Source organism: Echinops telfairi, unplaced genomic scaffold, assembly GCF_000313985.2.
Source record: "Echinops telfairi isolate 266 unplaced genomic scaffold, ASM31398v2 ScPeMD7_22;HRSCAF=79, whole genome shotgun sequence".
In the NCBI taxonomy this organism is placed as follows: Eukaryota; Metazoa; Chordata; class Mammalia; order Afrosoricida; family Tenrecidae; genus Echinops; species Echinops telfairi.
Genome location: NW_022103919.1, coordinates 9518934 through 9530813, shown reverse-complemented (window position 1 = coordinate 9530813; position 11880 = coordinate 9518934). Strand labels below are relative to the sequence as shown.

Genomic DNA, 11880 nt, shown 5'->3' with positions numbered 1-11880 from the left:
CCAAAGATGAGTAGCTTGTCATAGGGATTTGCATACTTCACACAGCTGTCGACCCCACATATGCTAATACATGGAAAAAGTGAATAAACTTGAATTTATGATCTGTGGGAGGAATGGTAACTCCAGATTGCCACTAAAATAGACAATATATAAAAAATCAGCATTATACATGCAATACATATTTATGTATATATAATCTATGTATATAATGTATTCATATATACTATAAATAAGTATATATATATATATATACACACACATGGTAGACACTAACAAGGAGACTGGGTAGTGTAGTAGTTATGCATTGGGTTGTAATCCACTAAGTCCTAAGTTTAAAACCACCAGCCACCCCTCAGGAGACAGAAGGGACTTACTATTCCCGTAAAGAGTTACAAACTCACAGGGACAGTTCTACTGAGTCCTATAGGGTCACTACAAGTTGGCACTGACTTGATGGCAATGAGTTTGGTTTTGGGTTTGATAGACCCATTTTAAGCAGCAAGAAATTATGTAAAATTGTTGGTCAAAATTTACTAGGCCTATCCACATTTATTTTCTTATTTCTCCCCACACAAAACTTATGTTCTTTCCATATTTCACTGATCAACAATTAGAGGCAGTACAGAGCATTACTATGAATAATTTTTTCTTCTGGTAAAACTTTATTGGTGAATTGGGTGAAATTATACAGAGCAAACCAGTTTTCCAAGTCAGCAATTCATACACATTTCGTGTCATGCTGTTGATGACAATGCCACTGTAATAATATCACTTCTCTCCTTTCCTCTCATCTTCTGCCCTCTTATTTCTTTCAGACAGGGACAGATCAATGGTGACACCAGATAGATGCTCACCAGTTTCTAAGACCCAGTTGCTACTCACCAAGGCAGGATGTTGAACGTTGTCTGTATGGACTCTGTTCTGCCGATTAGTGTCTCTTGAGACCATGGTCCCTTAAGATGGGTGGTCATGCCTAGGAAGCTGTCATAATTTTGTCCCCTGTATATGTCACCATACTCATGGATATATTTTCCAAAGGACTAAGCACACATGTACAACTATCTTCTATCAAGCATAGATAGGTAGGTAGGTAGGTAGGTAGGTAGGCAGGCAGAGAGATAGATGTGGGTGAGGTGTAGGTTAGGTGTTGATATAAGTATGGGTACAGCTATATCCATGGATACAACTCCATTCTCCCTCCCACACTTATTCATCCTGTATTTCTATCCATACGCCCATTAGTAGATCACCATTTTTACAGGATTATGAATATAACTCTACTACCTTTCATTTCTCCCAGGGCATTCTCTTGTCCCCATAATTTTTTTCCTACCTCCTCTTATTGTATATTGCCTTCTCCTTCATCCAAGTTCAAACATCTCTACTCATAGGTTCCCAAACTTATTTGACCTAGTGACTCCTTTTCAGGAAAAATTAACCAGCACCCCCCTGCCAATGAAAAACTTTTGTAGCCCATAATCCAGGACAGGTGTAGGTATCTGCTTGTGATTATTAGGTTTAATGTGCCAACCAAGCCTACTACATAGGAACATGTGGACGGAGTTTAGTCGGGTCGCAGCTTGATTGGGAGAGACCCAGATAAATACTTTGCTCTGCCACGTCCTATCCCTTTTTCTCCCTGGTAATTTGACCAGTGCTCTGCTGCCTGAGCTAGTCCTTTGCCTCAACTGTGTGCTGAGCTATTGTGGGCCGAGCAACCTATGGATTCGTGTCGCCTTGCTGTGTGTGCAACACTTGTGGTTCCATTGAAACCTGCTGAGTCACGCTACTTGAAGATCCTAAGGACCGCTTCACTATGCTCCCACACTTCAGCTGTGCCTCAACTTCCCATCTTCCTGCTGTTGCTGCCCAACCCCATGTGTCTTGCCTGAGGGCAGATGCCACTGTCTGCAGCCTAGATTTTGGACCGGCAGCCCATGTGAGTTGAAGGACCTTCAGTATATTAACTGTTTCACTTTCTATTGCTGTGTGGACTAATTAGCTGTATATATATATATATATATATATATAATCATAAGTGTCCTGGTTTTTGTTTCTCTGGAGAACCCTGTCTAACAGAAAGCTTTTCAAAACCACCAGCTGCTCCTTGGGAGAAAGACAGGGCTTTCTACTCCCATAAAGAGCTACAGTATTTAAAAAAAAAAAAAGAATTACATTCTTAGAAACTCTACCCTGTTCTATAGGGTCACTGTGAGCCAGCATCAATTTGATGGTAGTGAGGGATGTTTTATTTTTGGTTTTCATTTTGTGGTTGATGTTTGGTTTGGGATCATTTCCTGGTAACCATCAATGAACTTTTCTTGACTTTTTATAATAGTGGTCTCATATAATATTTGTCTTTTTGTGGTCTGATTTCCCCCAGTACAATAATGCCTTCCTGGATTATCCATGTGATGAGGTGTGTCAGAGATTTGTTATTATTCCGTCATTGTGTGCCGTGTTCCATTGTGTTTGTGTACTATAGTTTGTTTATTCCATCTTCCATCGATGAGCATTATTTTATGTCAGAGAATATTCTATATAAGGGAAATAATGAGAATAAATTAAGCCCATGTTGACTAAATGAATTAAACCCCTCCTTTGGAAAAAAAAAAAAGTTTAAATGGACCTAAGAGATCACCTAGGATCTGTTATTGATGTCTGTCCAATTACCTAATTAAACCTCTGTGCTTGCTCCTCTGTAACATGATCAGCTGAATCTAACAAATCACTAAGTTTTTTTCTAACTCTAGCACCAGATGATTCTGGAGTGTTCCACCAACCCCCTGACATGTTACCAACATCCTGTCTCCATCTCTGCTGCCCTGAGCTCTTGAATCAATAAAAACACCACGGGGAAACTAGTAACTGTAGATATACTGAAGTCTGGAAATAGACATACAAAGTATACACACACACACACACACACACACACACAGACATACAAAGCTTATGCAAACACCAATTCAATATGGCCAGTGTTGTCCAAAAGTTGTCCAGGAGGCATAGTGGGAGATGCTCACCAGATCCACACAACAGCAAGGTGTGGAGGGTTTGGGTAGTGTCCAGGCATAAGTAATCTGAGGTTTAAAATGTTTTTGTCATATCTGGAAATTATCTATATTTTTATTTGCTTCAAGCTTGTCCTTAAATGAAATTTTAGTTCACTTTTTCCAATTAGCCAAATTCTACGCAACCCATAAATTTGTTTGTGCTAGTTTTTTTTTTTCTCTCTTTTTTCCTCTATTAGAAATTAAATTCCTTAGGATAAAATAAGAGACCGGTCTGCCAAGTACCCTCTGGAGGTGTGTGCCTTAGTGGTACACATACCAACTTTTGGAAAACACTGGAATATTTTATGAAAAGCAAAGATATACATTCTTTTTCTAGAATATAATATTTTGTGCCTGAAGAGGTCTACTATACTAATATCTTTGTTGCATTTATAAGGATAATCATTGGTAAATAATGGTAAACAAAAGAATACCACCGTTATTGTTTTACTAGAAGGACAGAGTCTGATCCATGCATTATAGTTTAAATGGGACAATGGGACCATCCGTTAATGGACAGAGTTTTTGTTTTACATGTGAATTAGCATAAATTCCACTCTCATCATGCCAATGATTGATGCCAAATCTCTTGGAACCATCTAGATCTGTGAATTGAGAACGGCATTTTCTGTGCACTATTGAATAATCATCTTCCTGGTGACAACCCTAAAAGGGAAAAGAGAGAGAGAGAGAGAGAAATAATACTGAATAACTGAAATCTTAAAAACAAAAAGGAGTGATCTGCAAAAGTTGATCTTTATTATTTTTATTATGACCAAGATTAATTTTTAAGCAATGAATTGACTTAGTAGCCCTATACAGCAAATGCCTCAATGAAAACAATAACTACTACATGTATAATTAATTACTTCTGATCCTGAAAGAAGAATCACGTTCATGGACGATTTATTTCTAAATCTAAAAATGTTAAGTCATTCACACATGCAAAATTTTCCTAGGCCACAATCATACAGCAAAGAACAATTTAAATTTTATGACCATTTAAACTCACTCATTGCCATTGAGTTGAATTCAACATATAAGCATCCTGTAGGGCAAAATAGAACTGTCCCTAGGGACTTCCAAACTGTAACTCTTATGGGCATAGAACGCCTCATCTTTCTCCCTCAGAGCAGCTGGTGGGTTTGAACTGCTGACTTTGTAGTTAACAACCCAATGTGTATATAACCCACTACACCATCAAGGCTCATAAATAAGACAAAAATAATTACCATCTAACTACCACTTAACACTTTTATTAAAATACCATTTCTGACAAATGATAACTTGCATTATATCTTCAATAATTGCTACAAAGTCATGCCTCCCAGGAAAACATAAATGATAAATCTTAAGATTCAGTCCCATAAGACATTAACTCTCCAAAGCTATTAAACAACGAAAGAACACCAAACAGTTCTGTCATGGATTGAATGTGTCCCCAGTAAAATATGTATCAACTAGGCTGGGCTACCATGTGTCCTTTAGACCCAGGGTCCCTTCGCAGAGAAACTCCTAGACCCAGGGGAAGATTGATGACAAGGCTGTTGCCCCAGAGCTAAGAGAGAGAGAAGCCTCCCTCTGGAGCTGTCACCTTGAAGTTGGACTTCTGACTTTCCAAACCGTGAGGAATTCAGTTTCTTTTGTTACATGTACCTGCTTTAGTATTTCTGTTATAGCAACATTAGATAACTAAGACAAGTTCTAATTTAGACTGGCTTTATTCTCGTGAAAAGTTTAACCAGATGGTCAACTTGGATAATCATTATCTTGTCTACCATTAATTGAATGCCTACTACGGTCTATCAGCAAAGTACTTGATTGCTTATATTTTTAAATCCATTACTGTGCTCTGTGGTGGGAACTATTGCTCCCACTTTACAGATAAGAATATGAAATAAGTTGTTTAAGCTCTTAGAAGGAGAGAATTTAAATAATGCCAACAGTAAGTGATTGAGCCAAGATTTCCAGCTAAGTCAGCCTGACAGTCAAACCCATTGTCCCTCCAGGATCTTAATTATTAAACTCCTAATTAAGAGATGAAGAGCAGTATAAACCATAAAGCCCCCCCCCCCAGCTACATAATATTCATGTCACTGCTCTTTAGTTTAGACTTTTGCTTTTCTGTGGTTGGAGCCTGTTTTAGTTTAGTTTAGTTTTGTCTTATTTGGGGACAGGTAGAGATCCGTTGAAGGAGATTTGAGAACCACTGTCCCTTCACGGAGAGACAGGATTTTCTCATTCCTATACCAGCTGGCTCAAGAGAAGAGGGCTTTGACTGTCACGCCATCCCATCCCCTCGCCCTCTCACAGGCTGAGAAGCCTTCTGAGGTGAGTGACAAGGCTAGTGTGGCGTTTAGCAAAGTCATTCTAGCAGCATGTGTGAGTCTGGGTACTTTAGAGAAACAAATCCACAGAAACTCACATATAAGAGAGAGTTTTATATAAAGGTTAAGTGCACATCAAGAAAACATCCCAACGCAGTGCTGCCAAAACCCACAAGTCTAACGTTAGCCATGAACACATATGCCCAGAAACCAATCCATGGCAAGGGTTTCCACCCTGCTGCTCCAGCATCTGTGGGATTATAAAGAGACTTTTCCCTAGCTTTATCTCCCCCAAAGACATGCCAAACATTAGGGGCTTATAGGCCCCGCTCCCTGCTGTTAAGGGCAATGGGCTACTTCTCTAGAGGCCTGCAGTCCTTGATGTGGTTCCTGTAGGTGGGGTTTACACCCTACTGATAATGGTGCCAGGATACAGGCCAAACCTACTCAGAGACAACCAAAGTTAGGCTGCCATCCTGTATCTAGGTTCTGCCCATCTTGTCACATGTATACCCCCAATCCCTCCTCTTCCTATTGCATGTATGTCCCTAGATGGTCCCCCTCTCATTGCTGTATAACCTATAGCGCAGCCCCTTCCTGTGAAGTATGACCCTACCTGTAATTGGTGGGCTTGCACTCCCCCCAAAGGTATATAGGCTGGGTTAGCAATAAAGATCTCTCTGCTCCTCCCTTGACCTCTCCTCGGTTCCCCCTCTCCTCTCCCATCCTTGTTCCCCTGTTCCCTTTCCCCGTCTTCCTTCCCTTCCCCCTCTCTCCACGTGGACCACCAAGCGGGGCTGAGGTGAGCATGCTACCATGAAATGTGCCTGACCCCATTATTTCAATCTCTTTTATCTCTCATGCTCTCGATGACTTTGATATAATATTATATATCTCAATCGTACAATTGTGCCTATCGAACCTGTGATTAGTGGTGGGGGACTGGCACCTTTCCAGCCACAAGCACCCAAGGCTGCATCCGGGTAGGTCCATGTGGCTTCTCCTCAGGGATGTCTTGCAGGAAGTCAGCCTTGCAACCCAAAGCAGGGGACTGGCTAAGACAGCTGCACCCTGGTCCGACCATCACAAAGCAAGAGACTCGAGAACTCGAAAGATGAGGCTTGCAGAGCCATTTATCCCTCCGCCCTTCAATTAACCCTACATGTGTTTATCGGACAGGTTGGCACAATAAATTAACTACCTCACAGCACAAGATACCAAAGACTGGTGGCTAAAAGTGCTAAAATCCAGAGTTGTGCTGTGAATTAGACCTTGACAACCTATATGTCCATTACTGTGTAACTGAATAAACAACATTTGGTGCATCTCTATAATGAAATATCAGTCATTAAAGATAAATACTGGTGTACGGTACAATAGTGATGACCTTGAACATGTTAAGCTAAATACAAGAAGAGGAGACCAAACAGACAAATCCATGGAAATAGACCGTAGATTGGCGGCTGTCAGAGGATGGGAGGGGGGCTCATTGAGAAATGACTGCTAATGAACCTGAGGCTTCTTTTTGTTTTTTATTAAATATTTTTGTTTTATTTATTTTTAATCGTTTTATTTGGGGCTCATACAACTCTCATCACAATCCATAATACATCAACTGTGTAAAGCACATTTGTACATTCATTGCCTTCATCATTCTCAAAACATTTGCTCTCTACTTAAGCCCCTGGCATCAGGTCCTCATTTTTCCCCTTCCCTCCCCACTCCCCCCTCGCTTATGAACCCTTGATAATTTATAAATTATTTTGTCATATCTTGCCCTGACGTCTGCTTTCACCCACTTTTCTGTTGTCCATCCCCCAGGGAGGAGGTCATATGTAGATCCTTGTAATCAGTTCCCCCTTTCCACCCCGCCCTCCCTCCACCCTTCCAGTATCACCACTCAGACCACTGGTCCTGAAGGGATCATCTGTCCTGGATTCCCTGTGTTTCCAGTTCCTATCTGTACCAGTGTACATCCTCTGGTCTAGCTATACTTGTAAGGTAGAATTGGGATCATGATAATGGGGGGGAAGAAGCATTTAAGAACCAGAGGAAAGTTGTATGTTTCATTGTTGCTACATTGCACCCTGACTGGCTCATCTCCTCCCTGAGACCCTTCTGTAAGGGGAGGTCCAGTGGCCTACAAATGGGCTTTGGGTCTCCATCTGCACTCCCCACCTCATTCACTATGGTAAGATTTTTTGTCCTGATGATGCCTGATACCTGATCCCTTCAACACCTCGTGATCGCACAGGCTGACCAGAGGCTTCTTTTGGGGGAGATAAGAGCATTCTGAAATAAAAAGTGATCTTGGTTACATAACCTGTGAATATACTAAAAAAACACTGATTTATATGTTTTAAAATGGTTGGTTTTATGGTATATGAATTATATCTCAATAAAGCTGTTATTTAAAAGAAGGAATGGATGAGAGGAAGCAGTTTTGAAATTAAGAAGACTAGTTAAGAGACGTTGGCCTATTACCATAGGTCATATTGGAGAAGACAATTGAAAGAGACCAATCTCGCTTTTAACTCTATTCAAGAGGGCTTCATAAAGTTCACAGACAAATGGAATTAAAAGACAAGGAACTTGGGTCTTTTCTTTCTTTCCTGTCTTTTTTATGACCCTTTGCTTTCTTCATGGATGCTGTTCTTGATGTCCTCCCACAGCTCATCAGGGCTGCTGTCGCTAGTGTTCGGTGGGTCAAATTTGTTCTTGAGATGTTCTCAAAAGTCAGGTGGAAAGCACTCAGGGTCGTATTTTGCTTCTTATGAGCTTGTTTTCATTTTCTTAGCTTCAGCCTGAACTTACATAGGAGCAATTGAACTTACATAGGAGCAACTGAACTTACATAGGAGCAATTGAACTTACATAGGAGCAACTGAACTTACATAGGAGCAATTGAACTTACATAGGAGCAACTGAACTTACATCGGAGCAATTGAACTTACATAGGAGCAACTGAACTTACATAAGAGCAACTGAACTTACATCGGAGCAATTGAACTTACATAGGAGCAATTGAACTTACATAGGAGCAACTGAACTTACATAGGAGCAATTGAACTTACATGGGAGAAACTGATGATCTCTTCCACAGTCAGCCCCTGGCCTGATTGTAGCTGCTAATACTAAGCTTCACCATGGTCTCATCCCACAGATGTAATCCATTTGATTTCTGTGTATTTCATCTGAAGAGGTCTACATATATAGTCACCATTTCTGTTTACAACTCTTTTTCCTTCCTCTTTGCTCACAGCTCTTGCATTTCAGTCGCCAATAATGACCAATGTACCTTGACTGTGTGTTTGATCAGTTCCAGATGGAAAATGCTGGTAGAATTCTTCAATGTCTTCACTAGCTTTGTGGCTGGTGCATACGTTTGAGTCATAGCTGTATTAATTTGATTTCTTTGTAGGTGAATAGTCCCATCATAGACAGCACTATACTTCACGCTAGATCTTGAAGTGCCCTTTGTTATGATAAATGCAATGCATTCCTCTTAATTAGCTCATGCACGGCATAGTAAAGCACACCCATTTCTGATTCAGCTCACTAATACCTAGAATAGGGATCTTTATGTGTTCCATTTCAGTTTTGACAATTTCCTATCTTGCAAGGTTCATATTCTGTACATTCCAAGTTTGAATTTGGAATTGAAGCTGTCTCTGCAAATGAAGGTCCCGAAGGCTTCCACGGGCTTTGCTCTAGCCACGTCATCAAGATCCACTCGACTTTGAGAAAGCCCTCCCACCTGAGGGGCTCATCATCTGGCGCCATCCCCGACAATGTTCTGCTTCTATTCATGAGGTTCTAAGTGTCTGGTGTTCGTTATTCATCAGGTTTTCAGTGGCTAATTCCACCAAAAGGAGGATTAGCCTGTTCCTATTTCATAGTCTGTTCTCAGTCTGGAAGCTCTGCTGACACCCGTTCACTTTGGGTGACCCTGCTGGTATTTCAAATACCAGTGACATCGCTTCCAGCACCCTCACCACACACAGGCCACCGTAGTCCAACAAACCAACTGACAAGGGATGGCAGTTCTACAGGGCTGCTATCAGCTGGAATTGTCTCAACGGCAGTGCATTGAGTTTCAAGGAAGGGTTGAGGAAGCCAAATAAAGATTGCTGATAAGAAACGAGGAGCAAAGAGGGTTAGAGAAGAGGGAAGGCAAAATAGGCCCTGCAGTAAGAGACGTGGTAACGGTGCAGCAAAAGAATTGCTTTGGGGAAAGCCTGCCGTTAGAAAACTTTCCTGCCAGTCTCCTTCGTCATTTCCTTTCTATGTAACAGATCATGAAATAGAGATTAGGGTGCTATAAGAAGGCCATCTTACCCAGTGGCTCCCCAACCAACATTCCCTCATTATGAAAGGCAAGCACAACATGGTGTTATAACTTCGACCAGTAAAATATATCAGGGTGTCTCTAAATCATGAGTGTTTTGCTCTTAGGGGACCTACCACCACCCCACTAGCACTGTCCCCACTGCCTTTTGGGTGCTCAATTCTTACTCTAAGAACCATGATCTCTTTATTTTTTTTCAGAATAAAGCCACATTGCTGTTTCTTAGTCATTCATGGTCCCAGTTTTTCCCATCTTCCTTATCACCTTGGTTAAGCTTGTTTTTATTTAATTTCACCCCTTTCCATGAGACTTAAAAAAAAAAGTTTCAGGTTTCAAGGTCACTTACAGCATTAGGTCTGCCTTCTGGAACATCAGAAAGTCTGCATAATTTAATATTATAAAATAATTCAAAAGCATAATCTCCATTCCTTCATCCAGATCATCTATAAAAATACATAATGGGTTTGTTTCCTGGCCAAATCAGTGACTGAGAACTAACCTTGTGCCCATCATTAAAGGCAGCTATTAGCCACCTGGCATAAGTACAGCTAAGACCATTTTTCCCAAGCACACCTATAAGCATGCTCATTTTGGGTACTCCTTTTGCCCTTAAAAGAGACTGGAGGCAGCAAGGTTATTTATTTGAATGACGCATTGGATGGAACGAACGTTGTTAGACAAGGAGATTGCTTGGCATGTTTTGCTTCACTGTTTTCAGTGCACATCATATCTAAATGTCTTCGCCATGAGGATGTGCTTGACTGAAGACCTGGCTCCTAATATGTTTGTCATGTAAACACACAGCTGTGGCAGCAACACCAGCAGATGGCTTGCGGGAGAGGATCTGATAGCAGGGTCTGCCTTGTGAACCACGGGGGTCGCTGGGGCACAGGGAGCTCAGGCAGATCCCCCTCATTCACAATATTTTCTATTGATGGTTGCATTGCAAACAAACAAAAAGAGCAAGTGGCACACTGTCAAATTCAGAAATCAAAGGTAAGCCATAATTAGTTGGATGTATTTTTCATTAAGAATTCAAGAAAGGTTTACTACTTACTATTTAGTCAACAAATTTTGACATCTCTGGCAAATACCGGTTTTCAATGAAAGGCAAGGGGCCATCAGAATTGCAGGGATGTTTAGACCCAGGGCATCAACATAAATACCTACGTCAGTACGAAATCCAGGCATCTCAAAGGTATCACCTCAGAGAAAAGTATGGAGAGCTATAGGAAATGGGGTTTAAAAAATAAAGTGGCTTATAAAGGTTGTCACACAAGCTTTATTAATGACAAGTAGAAAAATACACAATACATCATTAAACATTAGCTGCGGACACTGGTTCTATCCTTTCAGTTGTATATAGCACATTTACATGTTTATTCATCCGCCTGTCTTATATGAAGACATTTGCACTGTCATATATTTATAAAAGGAGCCCGGGTGGCACCGTAGGTAAGAGCTTCACTGATAATGGAAAGATCTTGGCGGTTTGAACCCACTAGCCACTCTGTGGGGGAAAGATATAGCAGTCAGCTTCCATAAGGATTAGAGTCTTGGAGCCCCTGTGTGGCAGTTCTACCCTGTTCTATATGGCCACGATGAGTCAGATGCAAGCCACTGACAGGACTGGTTTTGTTGCTTCTTTTATTATGGTCTTGGATCAAAGGCAGTAATTTAAAATCAGGTGTGCATCAAAGTTATATCCTTTCATGAAGTACATTCAATCTGTGCTGAGCAAATAACCTGGGAAGTGGGACTATATGGGGGGAAATGCAGTATCAGGATTGGAAAAAAATCAATAATCTGCAATTTGCTGATGACGCAACCTTGATTGCTGAAAGTGATAAGGGCTCGGAGCACTTATACTTGGACCATATCTCAACATGAAGATAACAAACATCCTCACAAGACCCAATGAACAGCACTGTAAGAAACAGAGAAACAATGGATGTTGTCAAGGATTCCGTTTCATTTAGCGCATCTATAAACCAAAGCCATGGAAACAAGTTGAGACGTCTAACAACATATTTGAGGTAGTTTATTGTACCAATCTGGCCGATAAACATATGTGGGGTAAATTGAAGGTCAAAGGGATAAATGGCTCAGTGTACCTTGCCTTTCTAGTTCTCAGGTGTCTTGCTTTGTGATG

The 11880-nt window shown here is 40.9% G+C and overlaps 1 protein-coding gene across 2 annotated transcripts in view; it reads right to left on the bottom strand.

The window, feature by feature from the left end:
- Positions 1-3484: 3484 nt before the first annotated feature.
- The window catches only part of CFAP95 (cilia and flagella associated protein 95), a 105253-nt gene continuing 96857 nt past the window's right edge, over positions 3485-11880 (bottom strand). For both annotated transcript variants that reach the window (XM_045288621.1, XM_045288620.1), the window contains one exon: positions 3485-3719. In XM_045288621.1, the coding sequence (XP_045144556.1) occupies positions 3531-3719 (189 nt within the window). In that variant the 3' untranslated portion in view covers positions 3485-3530. The remainder of the gene's footprint in view (positions 3720-11880) is intronic.